The sequence below is a fragment of the Miscanthus floridulus genome, chromosome 17, assembly GCF_019320115.1.
Source record: "Miscanthus floridulus cultivar M001 chromosome 17, ASM1932011v1, whole genome shotgun sequence".
In the NCBI taxonomy this organism is placed as follows: domain Eukaryota; kingdom Viridiplantae; phylum Streptophyta; class Magnoliopsida; order Poales; family Poaceae; genus Miscanthus; species Miscanthus floridulus.
In genome coordinates, this window is record NC_089596.1 from 5,886,896 (window position 1) to 5,910,129 (window position 23,234).

At 43.4% G+C, this 23,234-nt stretch overlaps 4 protein-coding genes across 7 annotated transcripts; 2 read left to right on the forward strand and 2 right to left on the reverse strand.

The window, feature by feature from the left end:
- Positions 1-2,944: 2,944 nt before the first annotated feature.
- Positions 2,945-6,582, forward strand: LOC136517441 (uncharacterized). The gene is made up of 3 exons (XM_066511001.1): positions 2,945-3,346; positions 4,020-4,919; positions 5,016-6,582. Exons 1-3 carry the CDS (start codon positions 3,147-3,149, stop codon positions 5,116-5,118), a joined length of 1,203 nt encoding a protein of 400 aa, XP_066367098.1. The 5' UTR covers positions 2,945-3,146; the 3' UTR covers positions 5,119-6,582.
- LOC136515133 (large ribosomal subunit protein uL22y-like) lies at positions 5,898-7,285 on the forward strand. The gene is made up of 5 exons (XM_066508823.1): positions 5,898-5,993; positions 6,601-6,669; positions 6,896-6,998; positions 7,085-7,149; positions 7,253-7,285. Exons 1-5 carry the CDS (start codon positions 5,898-5,900, stop codon positions 7,283-7,285), a joined length of 366 nt encoding a protein of 121 aa, XP_066364920.1.
- Positions 7,286-8,986: 1,701 nt separating this feature from the next.
- LOC136516871 (protein FAR1-RELATED SEQUENCE 6-like) lies at positions 8,987-13,062 on the reverse strand. 3 transcript variants are annotated; one of them, XM_066510367.1, is made up of 7 exons: positions 12,845-13,062; positions 10,440-12,671; positions 10,246-10,356; positions 10,050-10,154; positions 9,880-9,948; positions 9,705-9,775; positions 8,987-9,367 (listed from the first exon to the last, which is right to left on the reverse strand). In XM_066510367.1, the coding sequence occupies exons 2-6, from the start codon at positions 12,660-12,662 to the stop codon at positions 9,740-9,742; spliced, it is 2,544 nt and encodes an 847-aa protein (XP_066366464.1). In that variant the 5' UTR covers positions 12,663-12,671; positions 12,845-13,062; the 3' UTR covers positions 8,987-9,367; positions 9,705-9,739. The 3 variants fall into 3 exon arrangements, with proteins under 3 accessions (XP_066366464.1, XP_066366463.1, XP_066366465.1); XM_066510366.1 differs by having other exon boundaries at positions 12,779-13,061; XM_066510368.1 differs by having other exon boundaries at positions 10,461-12,671; positions 12,779-13,060.
- Positions 13,063-13,455: 393 nt separating this feature from the next.
- LOC136516266 (probable ion channel CASTOR) lies at positions 13,456-21,556 on the reverse strand. 2 transcript variants are annotated; one of them, XM_066509623.1, is made up of 12 exons: positions 21,066-21,556; positions 20,908-20,979; positions 20,192-20,806; positions 19,660-19,842; positions 19,404-19,463; positions 19,131-19,334; positions 18,235-18,483; positions 15,832-15,930; positions 15,395-15,589; positions 15,225-15,317; positions 14,768-15,034; positions 13,456-14,297 (listed from the first exon to the last, which is right to left on the reverse strand). In XM_066509623.1, exons 1-12 carry the CDS (start codon positions 21,489-21,491, stop codon positions 14,079-14,081), a joined length of 2,682 nt encoding a protein of 893 aa, XP_066365720.1. In that variant the 5' UTR covers positions 21,492-21,556; the 3' UTR covers positions 13,456-14,078. The 2 variants fall into 2 exon arrangements, with proteins under 2 accessions (XP_066365720.1, XP_066365721.1); XM_066509624.1 differs by lacking the exon at positions 15,832-15,930 and adding an exon at positions 15,984-16,082.
- Between the last annotated feature and the right edge of the window lie 1,678 nt (positions 21,557-23,234).

The window sequence follows — 23,234 nt, forward strand, 5'->3', positions numbered from 1 at the left end:
AAAAATCCTGAAACATTGTCCTTTGAAGCAATTTGTATTCAACATTTTGACTATGGAGGAGATGATTATTAGCGCATCGCAGGAAAGTTTCCATATTAATTCAGTGAGCCCACAAAACTGTATGGCAGGCAAGGTTAGTTTTTTTCCCAGTTTTCAAAAGAAAAATAAGGAAAAAGAGAACTCGTTTCTGCATCTTGTAGCCTAGCTACGGAGGAGATGATTGTTAGTGCCCAAAGAAAGGAGATTTAGCACAACCTGTCCATGTAGTAAAACAGTCACATAAATCAGGTTGAATAAATGAAATCATGTATTAACTCGGGTTAAAACCAATGGACGTATACTTGGCGGAGCCAAACTCCCAGAACCTTTTTCACAGGGCCAGCTTGGAGCCATACTCGCACAACCAAAGTCTATGCTGCGAGATATGAGCTTCATCATGATAGATAGAGTGAGGGCAAGAGAGAGAGGAGACATAGGAGTTTAACTCGTCGTCCACGCAACCGCCGCTGCTATCGCCGACGAGCGTCTCCACACGGGAGCAGGGCACCGCCGCCGGGGGCGAGGTCGGCGCTGGGCGAACGCGACCTGCAGCATAGGCAGCTAGGGTTACTGTAGCACATGAGCAAACACGGAGCAGAGGGAGGAAAGAGAGGAGGGCAGCCATGCCGGTGGCCGTCGGCGGGGCCCACTCGCGCTGCTTCGTGGCCGAGGACGGGTGGTGCCGCGCCGCAGCCTGGGGCGCCGTCGTGCCCCGCAAGCGCCTGGTGCCGTGAGGGCACGCCGCGACGCGACGGGGAGAGGAGGAGGAGGAGGCGGGTCACAGCCGCCGTGGCCCGGCAATGGCTGTCCTCGGGCACGGTGCCGCGCGAGGGAGGAGGAGGAGGGCCGAAACCGTCGGCGCCCTGTCCACAACGGGAAAGAAAGGGAGCGAAGAAGAATCTAGAACGAGAATCGGAAGCTCACGTATATATTTGGTGGGCCGGCTCCGGAGCAAAAGCCGACGAAAGACAACAAGGAGCAGCAGAAGCCACTTCCGTTCGAGGAGGAGGTAGAAGAAGCAGATTCTAAAGGAAGCGGCTACAAGCAATCTGGGCCACACGATGGCGGATCGGATGGCTGGAAACAATTCGGATGACGTGGACGCTGTTCGTGGCGGCCAAATCAAATCGGCTTAATGATAGTAGATATACTGCAGCATTAAAATAAACATATGTAGCCTCGTTGGAGAGAGAGGCCAGGTGAAAAGACAAAAATAACCCTGGCACAACGAGCGTACACAAGCCATTGCAAGAGCCCACACTCGCGCACACGTGTTTGCCAAAGCGCGTCTCTATTTATATCCAAATGTTTGCCAAGCCTCCATTCCTAGCATCTACGGATACAAATGTTTTAAATACGTGGCTAAGATATTTAGCGGATGGTCTCTCAACTCAAATAGCTAATATCAAAGATAAATTTTACACGGACACTAATAGTTTGATCTACCAACTTCTACGGTCACAAGTCATAGAAGGCACGCAATCTGTCCGGACGCGTTGATTCCTTACCACCGCGGCACAATGTCACTTGTGACCAAGTGGCCAATAAATTTCTTTTATATCGAGTTTACCGAATATTATAATATGTATTTGAGACCCAAAATAAATTTAAATAAAAAAATAAATTAGAAAATTTAGATCTCTTCTAGTATTATAACTTTAGTTTAGATCATTTATCCATCGGAGGTCATATATAAAATTCATAAAAATATTAACTTCAAACGGCCTATTCGCTGGTTGGTTTCTGGGCTGGTTTGGGCTGACTGGTGTTGGTTTGTTGTGGGAGGAAAACATTGTTGGCTGACTGGTTTGGGCTGGCTGAAACCAACAAGCGAACAGGCTGAAAATTAGTAATCTTAAAACAGAATTTTTAGGTCCTAAATGATTTTAAATCAAAAGTAGTCAACTACATAGTTGCATGGTACAATGCCCTTGTGCAAATTTGTGAAATGTGCAATTCATGTTCCATGGATAATTTAATTGTGCCAATTCGATAGAACCTATTATGCTAATTTAGTTACGTGACATGCTCGTCACCTATGCGGAAGAGTTATTCGAAATGTCTGAAAATGCACGTATTATGAATTTCTGGTCAGTTATTGTCGTTGGTGGACCCAGGGCCCGGCGACCCTAGGCTGTCGCTCGGGCTCATCGACACCGATTCTCTTATGAAAACTTATTGTTTAGCCTATATACTTAAGAGATTAGGCTTAATCTCATACATAGCCATTGGATCCGTCCGGCCTTATATATATAAGGTTTTTGCGTCCACTACCGGTTATTGCGATATTTGTGCTACTACTAGATGATGGACTTGTCAAAATGTACCATGCACTCTCTCCTCTCCCAAGCTAGACAATCCTTCTTTAAGACTATCTTCAACAAGAAACTCATATAGACATCCAAACCTAAAATGGATAGTAAGAGACCTAAAATCAGCCTCCAACAGAGTACATATACACCTATTTTGGGTTGTCTGATAGGTATAAGCCAAATATGGACATCCTCTCTCCTGTAAACATATTTGCAGAAAGGATTATTTTTTGGGTCTTATTGTTGGAGAAGATGCCGAATATATATTAAACTTTTTACCTGCAGCGCTATCTAAAGAACGAATAAGTCTTGTATTTTAGATATTATTGTTGGAGATAGGCTAACGCGGGCGGTGTGTGCTGAGCAAGACCGTGTTTTCACGGTGTCCTCCAGCCTAAAGTTACAAATGTGGTGTGTTGTGAACAATACCACCATTTTGTGATGTCCCATAGACAAATGGCCCAATTTATTTTGTGGCCCATGTGAAATCGGCCCGTGCTCCGGCCTGCTAGCTGCCTGGCCGGCATCAGCTTAGGGTTCCTCCCTTCCCGTATAAAAGCCTTCCCTCCGCGCCGCCACGCAGTTCTCTCTTCTCTGGCCATTCCTCGTCTCGCTCGCTCGCTCGCCGCCGCCGCCTTCGGGTTCGCTCGCCACAAAACCAGAACATTTCCCGCGCGAAACTCAGCCCAAAACCAAAAGCGCGGCAAAACGAAGCAAACAACACACTAGGCACCCCACAAGGAAAAGAAAAGAAAATCCCCAATCCCGAACCCCTCGCCCGCCACGCCCCGATCCATGGATGCGGAGATGGAGGACGCAGGCGCCCAGGCCGAGATCGAGTGGGACGGCGGCGGCGGCGGGGCCGACGCGGTGCTGGGCCTTGCCGGCGGCGGCGCCCCGGTGTCGTTGTGCTACCACCAGGCGTTCGGTCCCCACGACGACCTCGTCCTCCTCGAGGCCGCCGACGACCTGCTCCCTGACCTCCTGCAAGGCCGGTAAGCGCCCTCCGCCCAACCAAGCGAAATACGATGCTTTCCCCCAATTAGACCAAGAACCAGCAGCGCCGTTCTTTCGACTTCGGGGCGTCCGATTTACGTTTTATTAGTATGCCACTATTATTTATGAGATATATATACGACCGATCTCGCATAATCTCATTTTCTATACTTGGTTCGTAGACCATAAATTACCCGGTTTCACTATTCAGCATGTGTGCTAACTAGTTTGCGCGAAATATTCTGAGCCGTTGTCAAATTGGTCCACCATGACTATATTTCTGTTAATAGTTTCTGAAAAACATAGGCTGTTAATCCATAGATATGTGCACCTCTGTTGCTTATTTGCGAGGAAGTCTAAGCTTAAGCATACTTACTCGTGAGTTTATCTTCATGTAGTGTTCAGTTCAGTCCATTTCTATCCGTTCTTCTTCCATTTTGGACTGGAACGCAGTTTAGCTTTGCTGATTTCTCCTACGCAAAGCTGAACCGGATAAACAGCTGGCATCTCTGCCACAGATATCAAGTGAACATACTAAGGTTGATCCTTGGGTTTGCAGCGCTAATTCATGTTGCGTTGAAGAAGTATAATAAACCCTTGAAATGTTCCATTATACAGTGCATTGTTTCAATGTTTCCATCTCTAGAATTTTTTACATTTCTCTCGATCTAGGGTGACTGTACGGGGGCGTCCTGAAGAAGAAGCTGTCCTTTGCACACCTTCTGCAACATACTCCATGAAGTTTGTTGGCACATCCAATTCTATGTTTCTGATACCACCTGGGGAGCCGTCTGCTAAATGCTTAAGACCAGACAGCACAAATGGTGATGCTAATGCGGTGGCTGCTACCATCAAATTAGCACCAGGGAGCATTGAATTGGTCAGAACTGCTCCGCGACTAGATAAATTGAGGAGCCTTCTCCGCGAGAGGCCCTACATACTTGATGAGGATCTTGGCAATGACTTCCAACATATGAAGGGGCTATACACTTGGCAAGACCTCTGCAAACTTATCCAGGCCAGTGATGGAGAGCTGTTAGATGGGTTGAATACCCTCTCGGCTGTTGAGATTGATGGATTCTGGAGGACAGTTGATGCCAATTCTGTGAACACGATTCTTGACATGATCCTGCACAACTCTGTGTTGCATGATTGGCCATTAAATGCAATGCCAGAAAATGATGTGCTCTCTGTCATGGAATCTGATGGTTTTACCCATAAGATTGTAACCCACTGCCTCAACAGATTTGGCACAAAGGTAGAGCAGGAAGCCAGGAGTTTTTGGAGCCTTGATGAGAAGCGTGTATGCTTACAGTTTGCTCAGAGAGCGCTTGGTGCAGGAAAGATGAAGCTCGCTAACTTTATGGACAAATGGGAGAGAAGCATTCCTTCAGGAATGCGTGCGGATCTTCAGATGCTGGATGGGGAAGTGTTGTGTGAAAAGCTTGGAGCTGAGACCTGGGTGCATGCATTTAGTGTTGCCGATTTGCCACTGACGCCGGCTGACAGGTTTGCAGCACTTTTCCATGAGCGGCCTAAGTGGGAATGGAAAGATCTGCAGCCCTATATCAGGTGTGATTTGCATTAATTTTCTTTGGTTGAGTTCTTTTTTTTGTGTGTGTTTGTGTGAATTCGGCATGTGACTATATATCTTTCCCTTATGTCCAGGGATTTGCGCTTACCAGGTGTCTCATCAGAAGGATTGCTTATAAAGTATACCAGAAGAACCCAACCAAGCGCTGAAGCTGAACCTATTTTTACTGCAAGATAATCGATCTAGCCATCTGCAGCCATGCTTTGATTCAAACAAGGCCTTGTTGGTGCTACTTAATTTGAAATATCACACTGGCAGTGTAGTGCAAGGCATTCTGGCTATTGCCAACGGAACCCAAATTATCGTTGCATACAGATCGGATCATCCTAGTTGTAGACCTTTAGTATGAGTGATTTTCCTCACCTGAACTAGATACTATCGGTGATGGAATATCTGAAGAACCTGTCATCTGCAAAACTTTGCGCCTTTGCTGTAACCTTTGATAAACATAGCTATCCAAAAGCTGAAATGCATACGAGTACAATTGTGGATGCTTGAAATTGAAATGACTTCAGATATCTTTTTTCGCCCTCTTAATATGAAACTACAGGAGATTCAGGATGTGTGTTGTATTTTTAGTAAGAGGCAACTAAGGGGGGGCCCTATCTGGATAAGCACTAGGGGTGAAAAATTACTTATATGCCATCAAAAACTATACCTATCCCTTAAATTGCATCAAAAATTACATCCTTCCCTTCACTGCTGACTGATGTCAATTTGCCATTACATTGCTGTTAAGTGAAACTGGAAAAAGAAAGTTACATATGGAAGCATTTTTTTCTAGTCCTTCAATCCTTCCATGTCATTGCCCTCAAGAACAATTATGGATATATTGGTGTTCCTCATTTTTATTTGCACAACATTCAATAATAGTAACAATATAAAATTGATAGCAATGGCATTTGAGGGAAGCTATAATTTCTAATGATATATGAAGAGTGCAAAGGTTCAAGTGAATGGCAATAAAGGGTGTACCCAGTGCAGAAAGCTCCCGCTCTGTGCGGGGTCTGGGGAAGGGTGTCATGTCAGTGGCAAGCCTTACCCTCGCCTGTGTAATGCGAGGAGACCGCGACTCTTGCCTTCTTATATTCTCACTTTTTGTAACTATCTTTTGGTTACATTTTAACTGATGCTATTGGAACAACGCATTATTCATTTATTTATCTGCTGATAATATGAAAATGTAGATCAGGTTCACATTCCAGAATTTATATTTTGCTGTGTTAATATAGGTACTTTGGTTACTGTTAGTGAATAAAGCATTAGCTACCTACACATGATTTGTTAGTGTAGTTTGGGATCAGATTGCAGTATATATATGTTGATGTATCACTTGTAGTCACTTTAGTTACTGGCCTAAATTAAAAATATATATATATATTTTTTTTTTGTAATGATAGGATTTTTTATCTTTAGGTAAACAATTTTCTATTTTCTTGGATGAGCTATTGATCGTAGTATAGCCACTGGTTTAGCTATGATAAACTTTGCAGTATGTATTGCTTCTCAAGTAGCTTCGATTTGAATAGATTTGAGGATTCGATTGGTCTCTTTAGGATGCAAATACATTCAGGAACGACTAATTTAGTTGGAAACCCTTGTGGTGGATTTATCTTACTGAATACATGTTGGTAATATTTTTGCACTCATTTTGTTCAGAACACACGTGAGACAGCTTTTGCCATCAGGAAGCTGCAGCTCGCCAAGGCTAAAAGGTATCTTGAGGATGTGATTGCCCACAAGCAAGCCATTCCCTTCCGTAGGTACTGTGGCGGTGTTGGACGTACAGCGCAAGCTAAGTCTCACCACTCGAATGGTCAGGGACGTTGGCCTGCCAAGTCTGCTAGGTTCATTTTGGATCTTCTAAAAAATGCAGAGAGCAATGCTGCCTCCTTGTGTGAGCTTTCCTTGTTGTATACTGCATAATTATTCAATGTTTTTTTCCCTCCTGTAGGTTAAGGGATTGGATGTCGATACGCTCTATGTGTCGCATATTCAGGTGAACCAAGCTCAGAAGCAGCGGCGCAGGACTTACCGTGCTCATGGGCGCATCAACCGTGAGTTCAGATTAATATTGTATTGATCTTTGTATCACTCGTTTATAGTATTGGAGTATTCTCATGCCCTTGATTACATCCCGCAGCTTACATGTCTTCCCCATGCCACATTGAACTGATGCTTTCAGAGGAAGAGCCAGTGAAGAAAGAGGTATGCTCTTCTAACAGTTTTTTTTTTCCTTAGCATAATATTTCTTTGTTTCTGCTTGCTCAGTGATAAACTGGCAATTGATGCCCATATTTATGCTGTGTAGGCTGAGACCCAAATTGCACCCAGGAAGGCCTAGAAGAGTATGAATCAGTTAGAGTGAACCGATCGCCTGTATCTCCTTTTTTTCTAACTGTTGGTGCATACTTAATCGATCCCCAGAATGGAACCTTTCTTCCTGCAGTTGTGACGACATCCCCACAATGAGAATGTTGCCTCAGTAGTAGATTTACTCATTTGTAATCCAACTAAACTACCTTGGTGCTGGATTTTTGTAAAATCGTTAATCTCCTTGACTAAGACTCTAAGAGCGATCCTTAGGTCAGCACATCATATACATGAGAATATGAGATATTTTCGATACTGTGCCTTACTCCTGAAGGTGAGCTCGATATATGTTCCCATACGGCCATACCCTAGCCCCAGTGGATTGTTGAAGCATAATTTCATATTCAGATGCCCTGGAGATGCATGTGTCAATGCCGCCCCATCCTTAATCCAGTAGTACTATCCTTCACAAAGGTGTTGGAATAGTGTTGTTTGAATATCCCTTCAGAGTTTTAGTGAGTATAATGTCTCGGTACCTGATCTGCCCATTTTACCACAAAGAGGCAGAGAATATATGCTATTGATATTTATGATATAATGATTGTGTTGTTTCTTAATGTCAGTGATAATTGGAACCTACCGAACTATCATGTACGCTCATCGCCTCATTTTTAAATTCTGAAATACTACTGAAGAACAGTTGTTCATATTGCTTAAATTTGCTGTTATAGTTATGTCCATTCTCAATTTCTAATGGTTTTGCTGCTTTCGGGTGGTAGAGAAATGACCAGAGCTGAACTCGGAATTTCAGGTACCTGAGATATCAGGTACTATATTTTTTAAGACAAATTTCCGGTGTCAGCTTTGGTAACCCACATTTATGCAAACCCGAATCACCTAACCCAAACTTTTTGGATAACCCGAATGCTCACCCTTACTTCTAGCTATTGTTGGATTGATCATTGATCTAGCATGGCACTGTGAAGCTGTGTTGCCTACTCCGTTAAATTTAGTTTACCAAAAATCTAAAATTCAAAAATTGAGTCATCTAGCTGCTCCAGCCTGGAGAAGCGGAGACGCCAAAGAAGTAAAAGCTTTGGCGTGGATGGAAGGCCTGATTTTTGCTGTGGGTTGGTGTAGATAGTGTGTCATTCTTGAGACGGATTGCATTATAACGGATGCTATCACATGACAATGGCCTAAGGTCCTCGGCTAAGGAAAAAAATGAAGATTATTTTATTTCTCATGGCCCTACTCGGTAGAGTGTTTAGACAAACCAAACATTGGAGCATTTATTTGCTATCCTAGCACCTCACGTGGTAAACTTTGCACCTCTTCACAACGATATACACTACTAATGATCAGCGTTTGTCTAGGGGCGTTAGAAATTGTAAGCAGGATTCCAGGCTTGGTACACGATGGAGCTTGAGGTTCTGGGAAGCACTGCATTAGTTGGAGTGCTTCCCTTTGCATCTTGTGCTACACATTTTTTTTAAAAAAAAAATGATGTACCATCAACAATTTGGCTGTTGAAGTTTAGTCATGAGAAGTTTGGTAGTAGAGCAGACGCTGTGGCAGTCATCGATGCCCAAAAACTTTGGGTGCAATGTGCAAGCTTCGTCGCACGATGCTCCAGATGCACGTGATTTTTCTGTTGGCCTCGGTCCTCAGGTGAAACATTTTTTAGTAACTGAGCAAAGATGACTGAAGGAGCAAAGATTACAAAGCGAGATGGTTTTTGCAACTTTCCCAGAGGAAGAGCATGGATATTCCTCCCTTTTTAGCTGATCATCATGAGGCAAAATTGTATCAACAAAAAGGAAAACGAAACTCTCAATTTCTTGTCCCTCGCTAACCACGCCTTTGTATCATCAGGTGTTTAGCTAGCACTCGCCAGAGCTGGGGACGAATGACGGGTTCTTTCTGAGATTGATGTATGTATATATATACACATGTTAGATGGGTAAGATTGATGCTATGTTCCTACAAAGGAAACCACCCAGAGCAGGCAGCCAGTTACTGAGTTACAGCATGCATTTCCATGGCTCAACATTCCAGGCACAATGGAGCATCCCTAAAGTCCTCGGTGCTCCAAAGTCCAAACCGAGGATCCCTGGCAGGACATGCAGAATTCATTAAAATCATCGGAAAATGGTCACAGAACTTGGAAATATAGCTCACCGCTTAGATGAAAACTTTCTACTTCAACGCATAAAGCTTCCCTTTTACTAATAACAAATACTATATATGTCAATGGAGCTCTTAAGCAGATTTTCATGACCTTCCTGTTCTACAAGGGTTCATATGTAAAATGCTAAAATTTCAACAAAGTTTCAGTCACTCCACTATCTGAAGAAGCAATGGTTAGTATATTAACTTGCAAGACAAACATGATTTATCTATCATCTCAACATGGCATATACAGGGAAAAAATCTCAAGAGAAAGAAACCTGAAATGGCAAACCCTGGACCCTAAGTCCAATTGCTATGATGTCCGTCTGCCGTAAGTCACTTGGTCATCCTTACATTTATACAATGTGTCAGTATGTATGCCAATCACTAAAGTTTAGTGACTTGCCTCAGTCAGCCCTAAAACATAATGAAGAAACTGCAAAGTTCATTCACCTGATACATGCCATTAGGAAACACCCATTGAACCCTAGAGTGCTCTGCTGCTGATGTAGATTGGCCAAACTGCCCAATTTGGAGAAACTATTTTAAGTCTTTTCCTTTGGTGCGCATATTTTATTCAAGAAAAATCGCAATTGGAAGTGCAACATTGCAAAAGACCAAACCTGCAAAGTGTTTCCTGCATTTAGCTGGTTACCAAAATGGTGCGAGGGGCCAGATTGCACCCCATAACGGCTATCAAATGACAGCTCACTTGGATGGACTTCTTCCTGTAAGATGCACAATTAAAAGTAAATATACTATCAAGAATCTCATTTTTATGATACAGGATTGGCAACCAATTATGAAGAAAATGATTACCATGAGATCAACAATGCCATGTGTCCGGACATGAGTACCAAGGTTTGAGGTAGTTGAAGCAGAATGAAAAGCACCCTTCTGAGTTACATCTGAGGATACTAGTAAGGACTCCTGCCACACGACAAAATAAAAAATCGGTTAGCACCAACAACAAAATGATGCAAAGCGTGCACGCAATACAAGTAAGGAAACACCTTATTCCCATACTGGTTTACCATGGAATCCACGTTTATCTCTTTATTCTTTTTAGGAGGACGGCCTCGCCGCTTTTTCGCTGGACCGCCCTCAGATGAACCAGGTTGTGTATGGTTGTCACCATTCACAATTGCACGCTCAGCTGGTGTAAGTTTCTGCTCCAAATCACGGCACAGATTATCATCAAGAAGGGTTTCTTTCATGTCTTTAAGAAGCCTTACTGCATGCCTATACTTCTCGTCTGATGTCATCCCAATCTCAACGAGACGAAGAAACTGCAAAGAAATGTAATCATAACGCTCGACGTGATTACTTGTTGCTAAATCCTTTGGTGGATTATCTGGGTAGTGCAACTGCTTGAAGTCAGCCCGCCACCTGTAAAGCACATAACACGGGGGGATGTCGTATACTTGCTGCCATTTAAGCACAGATAATGCATGCCGACAAACGATACCACTAAACTGAAATAGGCCACAGTTACACTCCATCCTGTTTGTCCCCATACAGTGAACAACCTCGTACTTTTTATTCAGCATTTCACTCCCTGCTTCAGTCAAATCAATAACTATAAAAGAAGATGCTGACCCATCCAGCTGAACCTGACAATGCATGGTTGCTTTTAGCTCATCCTGGAACTTCATAAACATATTCAAGGTGTACAATCTGGATAGCTGTTCTTCCATTTGGTACTTTGATATCAGGACCCTGCTGCTATTTAATGAATCAAAATCATCTTGTCGCTCCATTTTGTATCTGTTATCCAAAAGTGTCATGTAGCTGGCAAGGAACGTCACCAATGTGGTCTCTGAACTGAGTGCATCCTCAAAAAATGTACTTGGACTTTCACGCTGGCTAACAGTACAAAGCCCAGCCCAGAAGGTGTCCTTGAGGAAGGCAGGGGCCCACAAGTGCCGATTCTCATACAGAAAGGCGATCCATGCATTATCCTGAAGGCCAAATCTATCAACCCAGTTCTTCCACCTTGCCTCAAACTCACTGTCGATCAAAGAATCATATATTACAGTGACCAAATCGGTTCTCATCGCTTCATATTCTGGCAAGTCACCTATTTTCTCTGAAATACTTCTCACTACATGCCAATCACTTATTCTATGGCGTGTCTTTGGAAACACTTCTCGAACTGCGGCTTTTATCGCCACACATTCATCAGTAACTATGGCATTTGGAGGCCGTTCCTTCATACAAGTTAACCATGACCTGAACAGCCACAAGAAGCTCTCTGTACTCTCATCTGACAGCAATCCACAGCCTAACAATACAAGCTGACCATGATGATTAACACCCAGAAATGAAACGAGCGGGACATGATACATGTTCCTTAAGCATGTCGTATCAATCCAAACAGCATCGCTGAAATACTGATACGCTGCCCTGGATCTGGAATCAGCCCAGAGAACACTCCTCAGATGGCCCTCCACATATAAGTCCATGACATAGAAGGAGTTTGGCAGCTTTGCCTGCATCTCGGCGAAGAAACCGTTGATGGCCACGACATCAGCTTCCCCGATCTTAAGCCGCCCCCACTCATCAAATATCGGGACATCGATGTCACCGGCCGCCGAGCATTCTCCTCTGGCAGCCCTCACCACGAGATCTTTGCTCAGCCCGCTAGGCAGCGTCTTGTAGCACCTGAGGAAGCGTGCGGCGGACGGGTTGAGCGCGTGGTTGTGCTCGAGGTTCGCATCCGTGAGGTGCAGCAAGTTGTCCACCCAGAGCCTGGCAACGACGGTGGCCTGGCAGTTGGTCTTGGCGGTGGGCCTGGCCTGGTAGCAGGCGTCCTCCTTGCCGGTGCCCCACTTGTTGCAGACGAGGACGAGGCGGCGGCAGAGGCCGGCCTTGGTGAAGGAGGACTTCTTGACGCAGACGCCGAAGCCCGTGCGCAGGGCGTAGCGCTTGTAGAAGTTGAGCACCTCCTCGTACGACTTGAACACCATCCCGTCCCGCGGCGTGCGGTCGTCCCCGTACTGCGCCGCCAGTGACAACGACGACGACGCGGCGGCGGTGGCGACCGCCGTGGCCTCGACACCGGCGCCGCCGAAGCTGACGCCGTCGTCAAGCTCGACGGTCTCCGCCGCGGCCGCCGCCTCGACCATGGCGGCCAGCTCCTTGCTGGCGGGGGAGATGTCCCCCGCGTCGTCGTCCTCCTCCTGGTTGCCCCCAAAGTCCAGCTCCTCCCCCGGGTTCAAACCCACCTCCATCATGGTTGCCCCCTGCTAATCCACGACCCAATCAGAGGCGGAATCACGCGAACGAACTCTTTGGGGGGACAACAGAATCCAGTCATCGCCAGTGATTCAAACGAGCTAGGGTTGCTTACCGACGAGAGAAGTAGTCAATCCGAGTCCGGCATCGCCAGTGATTCAAACGAGCTAGGGTTGCTTACCGACGAGAGAAGTAGTCAATCCGAGTCCGGCTGGAGGGCGAAGGAAGAGGAGGACACCGAGAGAGTAATGGCGATTGCTTCGTGGTGGCCGGAGGTGTGAGTGCTTCGTTGAGACGAACGGGCCAGGCCCCAGAGTCCAGAGAGCGCCGCCGCAGGCGAAGTGGAAGAAGAGAAGCTTGGGCGACTACTACTAGGGGTCAAGAAGGGCCAAAGCCCAAAGAGGCGCCGTGATAATTTTGTTAATGTCTGAGGTTGTTTCCGCACAAAATGGTGCGGGAACGCCGGGAGGAAGGGAAAAAGTGAAAAAAATACGGGGACTTCACGTTTTGCGGCAATAATACATTCACGTTAATTTTAAGGAAAAAGAAGGGCAGGAATGATTAATTAGACCGTTATAACTCCAATGCTGGATGTTGCACAACTCATCAGCTCATATAACAATGAAAAAAGGGAAGAAAAAAAAACATCTCGTAACAAAAATGTCCTCCAGCTTCAGTCCAAAGAACCAATAGCTAATCCAGCCCTAAAATTGGTTTATCGTGTGCCATTTTATCACAGTATGCCAATAAAGCATACATTTGGTGATGAATTATAAACTGATATGACCTATCTAAACTGTAAACACCATAAAATGGGTCCACAGATGATCTTCCAGTTACATATTTACATGAACTTACTGGCATCTCATGTTTTTGACAAAATACATCAAAATTGTTCCTAACATAAGGACAAATATGGTTTCCTCAATTTGTACAAAATTCTGAACAGCCTAAGTAATGGAACTGTCACGCTGAACCATCGCTGTGGTCTATACTCTATAGCCAGGGTACAACAGCCTCACTGGAAAATTGAATTCCCGCTCAGTATCAACACTCAATAGCTTTAAGCCCTTAGCTTAAGCCTGGGTGATGCTTTGCTCGTTGTTTATGTGGAACTTACACAGACGAGAATATACAAATGAACTGGATCGATCCAAACTTCCAAAGCATGTGCTGCCTATTCTGTTCACATCCTTTTTTAGTTTAAGCCATATTTGTAAAAGGCAACCTGAGGTATCCATCTAGACTGATCCAAAATCTGATCATGTTTTGCTCCTTCGTGCTCAGCGCTTGCCTTCTGCTAAATGAGCATCTGAATCAAACAGCTCTCTGCGCTAGTTGCAGCTGCTTGTTCTTCCTTAGGTGTGGTCACTGGTCAGGAGCTTGCTCTCATGTTAACTGTGATTTGATGAAGTTCATTCTTTCTCGGATATAACAACAAAAACATCCTTGGGTGACCACCTTCGCCTTGAAACTTTGTGTGTTGGATTGATTATAGCATGCTCAGCTGCCTCAAGACGGTACCCAATGACAATCTCTTTCCTCTGTCTAGCTCGCAGAATGACCTCAAAGAAATTTAACTCCTCTTCTTCTCTAAGGTAAAGATCGGAAGGTCGTATTTGCATTTCATTTCCCTGTAAAGGGTGCAGTTGCAAACCCAGATATTAATCAGACAGAAACATGACAAGACACATGATTCAAAAATCAAGCTGCTGGCTTAGAAATATACTCTGGCAAACTAAAACATGAGAAGAATCATAATTCTAATAAAGAACAAAGCGAAAAAAGTGAACTTGAACAAAACTGTCTAATTGTAATAGTCCAAAGACTTCAGTCTACAGATGAGATTTGATAGGTAAAGTTAACCTAGTATACAATATCCGTATCAAATATAAAGCTCTAATAATTCAGTTAACTTACTAGGCATTAGATCCATCTACTGTGCAAATTATAAGCTCAATATTATTTGCATACATGTTAGGGATTGAAATATGATAAGGATAGCAGATTGAATGCAGAATAATACTTCTGACTTTTGAGAGGTAAATTTCTAGGCCAGTAAAAAGTGATTTGACCATGCAACCATCAACTTCAAGAATTGTACCTGTTCGGCGAAGAGCTCCTCCAAGACATTATTTATCTGTCGATCCTCTGCGACCATTGCCAATGCCATGCTCACTAGTTCATTTGAAAGAACATAGTCACTAATTTTTGACATTGACAACAAATTTTTTGTCCTGGGGTCCAAAATTTCACTGATTATGACAGATTTGTCAGATGCTTGTTGCATCTCCCCTATCCAAGAACCTTCAGAAAAGGTCCCTCGGGAAACATGTGAAACCAATGATTCCTTGTATGGAAGACGTTTTGCCTGCAGTAATTAAGAAATGAGAAATCTTCAGTTCTTGTGAAGAGTTTAGTATAACATTAGGAAAGAAAGACAGCATGGGATATATTTATCAAAAAAAACATGATCGAAGATGATTGCATGTGACCCGAAGATGATATCAATAGCAAGAAAACCATAAATAATTTAACCATTCTCTGTTCTAGAAAGAAACCTGAATATCTCTGATCAGCAGTAACGTTGCAAGTGACCTCGAGTCAGCTTGGATTGCTGAATCTTCTACAGATTCATCTGCCAAAATCAGGATCTGCATTTTGCTTTCAAGCATCAACCAACTATAGTCATTGGAATTAGCAGGGTACAATATAATTTCTCAGAACTTACAGAATCGAATGATTCTAAAGGAAGGCTCTCCAGGTGACGGCGAATAACAGCATTTCCTTCACGATGCACCAAAGTAATATTATCGAGGCGACTGAAGTCCAGACCTCCATCAATCAGCTTTCTTTCTCTGTCAACCTCAGGGACATCATTAAACATCCACAACTCTGATCCTGGCGCAAGGAAAGCATCAAGTACCTGGATTGATATCAACAACCAAGTTTAAAATATGTTCTCAACCCAAACAAATTAAGGCCTTAATACCACCTTCTATCAGCATTGCAGCTGTGATATTAATTAAACATAATCAAATTCATAACAGGAAGAAATACTACATATTTAGAAGTATTGGCACAGGTAAGTTCTGCCTCCAAATCCTTTTGCTACAAATGTCTCCATCACATGCAAATGAACTCGATTTGGATCCGTCATCTAGTTACCATTATCATATCTTCTATATCACGGCGCCAACCACAAAACAATATTCTTTCTGGACACTTTGGAACAACAAAATCTTTAGGCAGATACCCTCTCCTAACCTGCACAATTTAACAGAAGAAAAGGAATTAGGAGCTTCAAAGAAAGAACTTACCGCAATCATATCATCTATATCCCGTCGCCATCCACAAAGAAGAATCTTCTGAGGCTTTCTTTCAGCATGAACAATGTCTATGTAAACAGCCTCTTTAACCTGAATGATAAGATTGACTTTGCTTATGGGATGTTACACATATGTGCAGTGTCTATGTCTATTCTAGTTTTATGGTTTCAAGAAGTGATAACAAGCATTAGACTGTTGTCTGTAAAACATAAACAGCAAAAGGTGGCTGCACCAACGGTACTCGATGATCAAAATGGGAAGGGAATGGATAAATTGCAAATCACGGCACCAAGGAAATAAAGCTTCATTTGAGCAGAAGCTACAGTTCAATTAAGCATACAATCCTACTGATCAAACTAGGGAAGGAAGTAATTCCAGAAGGTGCTCAAAGAGGTTGGTTCGAACCCAGGACCTCCTGAACACTAGTGAAGAGACTCTTACACTGTGGAATATATCTAAATGCTAAAGCTCCCAACTATGGGTTTGGGCCTTTGGGGTAAGGGAATTTCTAAAATAGCCTTACCCTCGCAAAATTTGCAAAGAGGCTGGTTCAGGACCTCCTGAACACTAGTGAAGAGAGTCTCTACCACTATGGAATTGATCTAAAAAAAATATTAAATAGTCTATGTGCAATGACTGAGATACCAACAACAACAACAAAACCTTTAAGTCCCAAACAAGTTGGGGTAGGCTAGAGTTGAAACCCAGCAGAAGCAATCAAGGTTCAGGCACGTGAATAGCTGTCTTCCAAGCACTCCTATCTAAGGCTAAGTCGTTGGGTATATTCCATCCTTTCAGGTCTCCTTTTATTGCCTCTACCCAAGTCAACTTCGGTCTTCCTCTGCCTCTCTTCACGTTACTATCCTGGCTTAGGATTCCACTACGCACCGGTGCCTCTGGAGGTCTCCGGTGGACATGTCCAAACCATCTCAACCGGTGTTAGACAAGCTTTTCTTCAATTGGTGCTACCCCTAATCTATCACGTATATCATCGTTCCGAACTCGATCCTTTCTTGTATGACCGCAAATCCAACGCAACATACGCATTTCCGCGACACTTATCTGTTGAACATGTCGTCTTTTCGTAGGCCAATATTCTGCACCATACAACATAGCAAGTCTAATCGCCGTCCTATAAAACTTGTCTTTTAGCTTCTGTGGTACCTTTTTGTCACATAGGACACCAGATGCTTGTCGCCACTTCATCCACCCTGCTTTGATTCTATGGCTAACATCTTCATCAATATCCTCGTCTCTCTGTAGCATTGATCCTAAATATCGAAAGGTATCCTTCCTAGGCACTACTTGACCTTCCAAACTAATATCTTCCTCCTCCCGAGTAGTAGTGCCGAAGTCACATCTCATATACTCAGTTTTAGTTCTACTAAGTCTAAAACATTTGGACTCCAAAGTCTTCCACCATAACTCCGGTTTCTGATTCACTCATGTCCGGCTTTCATCAACTAGCACTACATCGTCCGCGAAAAGCATACACCAAGGGATGTCCCCTTGTATGTCCCTTGTGACCTCATCCATCACTAAGGCAAACAAATAAGGGCTCAAAGCTGACCCTTGATGTAGTCCTATCCTAATCGGGAAGTCATCCGTGTCTCCATCACTTGTTCGAACTCTAGTCACAACATTGTTGTACATGTCCTTAATAAGCCCGACGTACTTCGTTGGGACTTTATGTTTGTCCAAAGCCCACCACATAACATTCCTTGGTATTTTATCATAAGCCTTCTCCAAGTCAATAAAAACCATGTGTAGGTCCTTCTCCTTCTCCCTATACCGTTCCATAACTTGTCTTATTAAGAAAACGGCTTCCATGGTTGACCTTCCGGGCATGAAACCAAATTGTCAACAAAATATTAAAAAATTATAAATAGTTAAAAACGCTCACAAATGTAAGTATACACTACTCTCAAAAACCGTTGATGCAGTAAGTTTCAAAGATAAGAATAGATGAATGGAAGAGTTTAGATATATAATTGACAGATTATATAACAGAACCTGGAGGCAGACCATTTCAATGGCAATACAGTATAGTTTGTGGAATGCAACGAGTAGACTAATAGCTACCAACGGTCCAACACTGCCACGGAAAACTTGCAAAATTCTAAAGATCACAGGATTTAATATCAATACTGAAATTACGGTCATTACGCTGAAAAATATCGAACCAACTGCTTGAAGATTAGAATAATAGAAAAAAGAACATTACATCTAATAAAAGAATTACCTTGGGCAATGGTGCTGGGGCATATGTATCATCATCCTCTGCAATTACTATCACCTCATCACCCTCTTGCAAAACATAACAATCATCAGGGTTTAAAATAATCTTGCCCCCATAAGATGCCACTTTTATGCCACATGGAACAGCATCAGGAAAGCTAATCAGCACATCTTCAAATCGCATTCCATCCAACTTAGGCCATCTCTTAATGTAGAATTCACAGTTCTCAAAACCAAGAATATCTTCCCATATCTGTGTATTAAACTCAAATGATCTTTCAAATAGTATTAAGAAATTATTAACTACAAAGACTATATGTAAATTCTTGAGCTATCACTAGCATTCGATCAGACAGATAATCATAGTAAGAATTCTATAGATGTAGGTACGACTAAAATCTACAGCCACTAGTTTAGTTTCACAAAAATCTGTGGTTCTAAGCTAAAGAAAATAAGTATAGAGAAAAGAGGAATTGGAAAAAAAAAGTTTGCACGAAGGATATCAAAACTGTGAATGGCAATAGATAGCCTATATAGCAGCTCATGCGGTCATGTATGTCCGGAAATCTTGAATGAAAGATTATAAGTTAAGCATATAAAATGTTTCTATGGCACGTGTACCTTTTTTAACTTAGTAAACAGACTTTACTAAATGGTCTTCTAGATGAATATGAGTATTTTGCAACAGAACAATAACTAGAATCCAACAGAATGCCCAAAAGAAGTTCCTTTTAATGAGTTTAATGTCACAAGCACAACCAGATGGTCAGATTTCCATCTACTAAGCTTAGTGGGTTGATTTTGTGCTGGTGCAAACACAGAAGGATGTGGATATCCAGTAAGGATTCTTATCTAAACAAAGTGACAGCATTTAGTATTCATTGTTGGTTAGAAGGAAACCTGAGCAAGGCCTGGCTGACGTGCACACTGTATCATCAATCGTCCAATCACATCATGCGCGACAACCGTTTCCACAAGATCTCCACCAACAAGTTTGACTAGAACTTCATTGTCGAGATCACTAAGCTCAACTACTATGTGACCACTTAGTCCCTCTTTAACTCCAGTCAAACTCAAGACTGTTCGCAGTGCCCGTGCATCACTCTGCAAAAAGGGTGCAATGATGTACGGAAGAGCTTTCAAGAACAGAATAGCTTGATCAGATAAGCTTACCTGGTCAGCGTTTCCTTCTTCAGCAAGAACAACAATTGCTCGTGCCTTTGAAACTGAGACCTTGTGCATGAAGGTATATTTAGTTGAAAAATAGCACATATAGAAAGAAGTGAAGTGGTATCCAGGAACTAACTAACATGTATATTACAATCATCCTATCACTGTCAACAGACCATAATTTCATATTAACAATCAAGGATGCCAGAAGATCAAATTTCAAAACTGAGAAAAAGTATGTCTAAATGTATGTATTTACCTTTTTCAAGTCAGCGAGTATCAGAGGGCTTCCACTTCTACATATTACAGCTGTTCCTTTCAAGTCAAACTCCATTTTAGCAATGTCTGTTTCCATTTCCTCTTTGTCTCTCTCAGCCATCACTACAATGGTCCCACCTCCCAAGCTTTCATTAGCAATGGCAATTTGGTTCAGTAAAGATCCCTATTGCCACCAAATGAAAGGGATTACACCATAAAATATGGAGAAATGCAACCTTTTGTTCTTACAACAAGATGACGTGTAACAAAGCAGTTAGGTAAGTTAGCTTCAGGGAACCAAAGTTGCCAAAAGTGTGCATCAAAATTATCTCGGAATATGCACGATACTATGACAAATACTATATGGTTTTGCCATTATAGGAATAACTGTGAAACAACCTTATAGGGCTCTTAATAAACAAATTAGTGAGTAGTACAACATTCCAAGAATTAGAACAAAGAGAACAGCAATACATCTAACATACACAGAAAAATTGAACGAAAACATTAACAAAGGTTCATTCAAAGATTACCAGCTTATCGCTCCATCCAAGAATTAGAGTGTGGCTCTGCTCTATGACTTCACTTCTTCCTTTCCTCAAAGAATCAAACTTCTCAGAGATTGAATCAGTGACAAGACCAAGCATCATAGCAAAAACCAACATCCCACCAATACTAATTGAAACCGAAACCAGCTTGGGTCCAAAACCCTCAGCATTGGCATGGTTCCCTGAGTCAGCAACGAAGGTCCAGGACAGCCAAAGACAATCAGATAAGCTATCATCAGTCACACCATACAGAGCCAGCCCGCCAAGAGCAATTAGTAACAACGTAGCAACAAGCAGGACCAACGGTTTAGCATACGGATGAAGTGACAAAAATATATCGACTCTGTATGCGAACCGCTTGTTTATGGGAACTTCTTCGGAGTCACGTGAGCTCCTTATCTTTGACACAAGGTCCACGTACTTGAGAATGAGGAGTGGTGCGTATAGTACCGAAAGCGAGATAAGCAGGGAAAGGTTCTTAAGGCTTCTGTTCTGCGTGGTACTGTTAGCATCCTGATAAAACAGATTAATGCTGCTCGTATCCAGTGAGGGGTCTACAATGCATGCCTGAAGTTTTGCAGTAGCTACAGCCAGCTGCTCCTGAAACAATCACAATGAAACAGGGTATAAGATCAATCAAAGGAATGTACAAGTGTTTCACGAATTCACGTAGTGCAAGGTAACTAAGTGTGGTCCCGTACCTGCAGATGGTAAACCTGATCGTGCAACGAGAAGTTCCTGCGGAGAAGGGAGGCCAGGCACAGTAAAATAACCTGAGGCGAACAGATTCCACGATTAAACAACCCGAGTCAACAAAAGTCAAACACGTAAAACCCCAGCGAGTCCACCCATTTCTCACCGCCGCGGAGAGCACCCCGGACCAACGCGGAGCGATCGCCGACGCCGCGAGCTTCCTCCCGTGCACCGGCGCGGACGTCGGGGGCGCCGCTTGCTCGGAGGCAGCCGTACGGACATCCTCGCGGCGGACGCCGGCGTACCGGGGGTCACGGCGGCGCGGCGCGGACGGAGGAGTCGACGGCGGCAGCGTCAGATGCTGCTGCTGCTCCGGCGGTGGGTGCGGAGAGCGGGAGCGGGAGCGTGGGGTAGGAGGCGGTCGGCGGTCGGCGAGGGAGTAGGATGAGTAGGGATTGGAGGAGCGGTAGGTGGAGGGGAAGGGCGTCCTGGGGGTCCGCGCCCTGGAGGAGGCCAGGAACGGCGGCGCCGGCGGGAAGAACCAGTCCCGGTGCGGCGGCGGCGGCGACGAGGAGTCGGGGTCCAGGGGCATTTTGGGGAATTCCCGGGGGCGTTGGCACCACTGCTGATGTGTGGGGACTGCGGAGAGAGAGGGGGGGGGGGGGGGGGGGGGGGGGGGGACAGGAATGTGAATGTCTGCGTTTGTTCGCGCGTGGCTTGCTTGTTGGTTGGTGTCCGTGAAAGAAACCAGGCCGTGTCATTGACTTTTTTTAGCTTTTTCTTAATCGGAATTCGATAGCTAAAGATGATTTTCGTATGGTTCTTCCTTTGATTGATGCCAAAATTTTGGATTCTTTTCTTCTTCTTCTCGAGACTCCGTAGATGCTGCTATTGTCATTCATGATTGGAATAGGCTTGCTCTTTTTTGTTGCTGCTCGAATAAAGTAGTTCAACGATATAATCAGCATGTTCGCTGGTTGGTTTCAGTCAGCCCAAACCAGCCAGTCAACAGTATTTTTCTCTCACAATAAATCAGCACCAGCCAGCCCAAACCAGTCCAAAAACCAACCAGCGAACAGACCGAATAAGTTCAGACGTATATAATTACACGTATATTTGATATTAGGAGGACCGAGCATCGTGCAGTGAGTAAGCAACCCTCCCTATCATTTTTTTCTGTTATACTAAAAAACGTTCAACCACTTTCTGGTTGGGAAATTGAGCGGTGGTTTAGTTTATCATGTTATTAACTTGTTTCAAATACAATAATACATTATAGACGAAATTCATATATGAATATGTATATGACATACTAGATAGTTTTCAAAAGACGTGATAATACTATTTTCTTTCTTGAGTTTTCAAATGGTATCCATATAATCTTTCTATTTATTAGCTTTGTGATATGACTTAAAATTGATTTTTAGATAATGAAACGAAGTTGTAGCCTTCTACCATACGGAGATGATACATGGTTAAATGACTTAAAATTGCTAAATTAGCCTTTTGTAGTTGTCTTACACATAAGGACATGTATAGAGGTTGGTACTTTGGTACGGCGTGGAAGAGGAAAGGAGGAGAAATGAAGTCAGTAGGACGAGTAAATTGTAAGCTATTTTAATGTGGATTGAGACGATGTGAGGGTGAAGATGAGCAAAATAGTTTTCCTCTTTCTCATATAACTTAACTGAGGGACTAGTAATGTTGATAATGCCACAGGGACGCCTAAGATATCTCCACAGATACGTCTCTCAAGCCAAAAAAAAAAGACCCCTAAAACGCTTAACGTGCTACATCCAACCTTGCACATTTAAAACGAACCGAACAGGAGAACCGTCGATTATATATTAATAAAGAAGAAGATTCAGACTAGATCTACGATAGAAAACAGCACACTACAACTAAGACAACTCAGCCAACAACATGCCGCTGACAACATGTGCAAACAACAACAAAGACAACTAAAACAACATCAACCCTACATCCCAATAAGAAGATGCAAGATGACCTCTACCACAGAATCCCATAAGGTACCACCATAGGTTTGAGGAGGTTCTGTGTCAACAAATTCTTCGGGCAGCCTACAATGTCTTGTACTGCGTCATCGTCGAGCTTCCCATCCTTCCCAATGACCTTTCACATCTGCACTCATTGCTTACAAATTTATGGTGAAGCATGATTAAGGTGGTGTTTAAATTCAGGGGCTAAAGTTTAGGGGTGTCACATGGGAGTGTTCGGATAGTAATAATAAAACAAATTACGGAAGTCCTCATAAATCAGCGAGACGAACTTATTAAACCTAATTAACCTGTCATTAGCACATGTTTACTGTAGC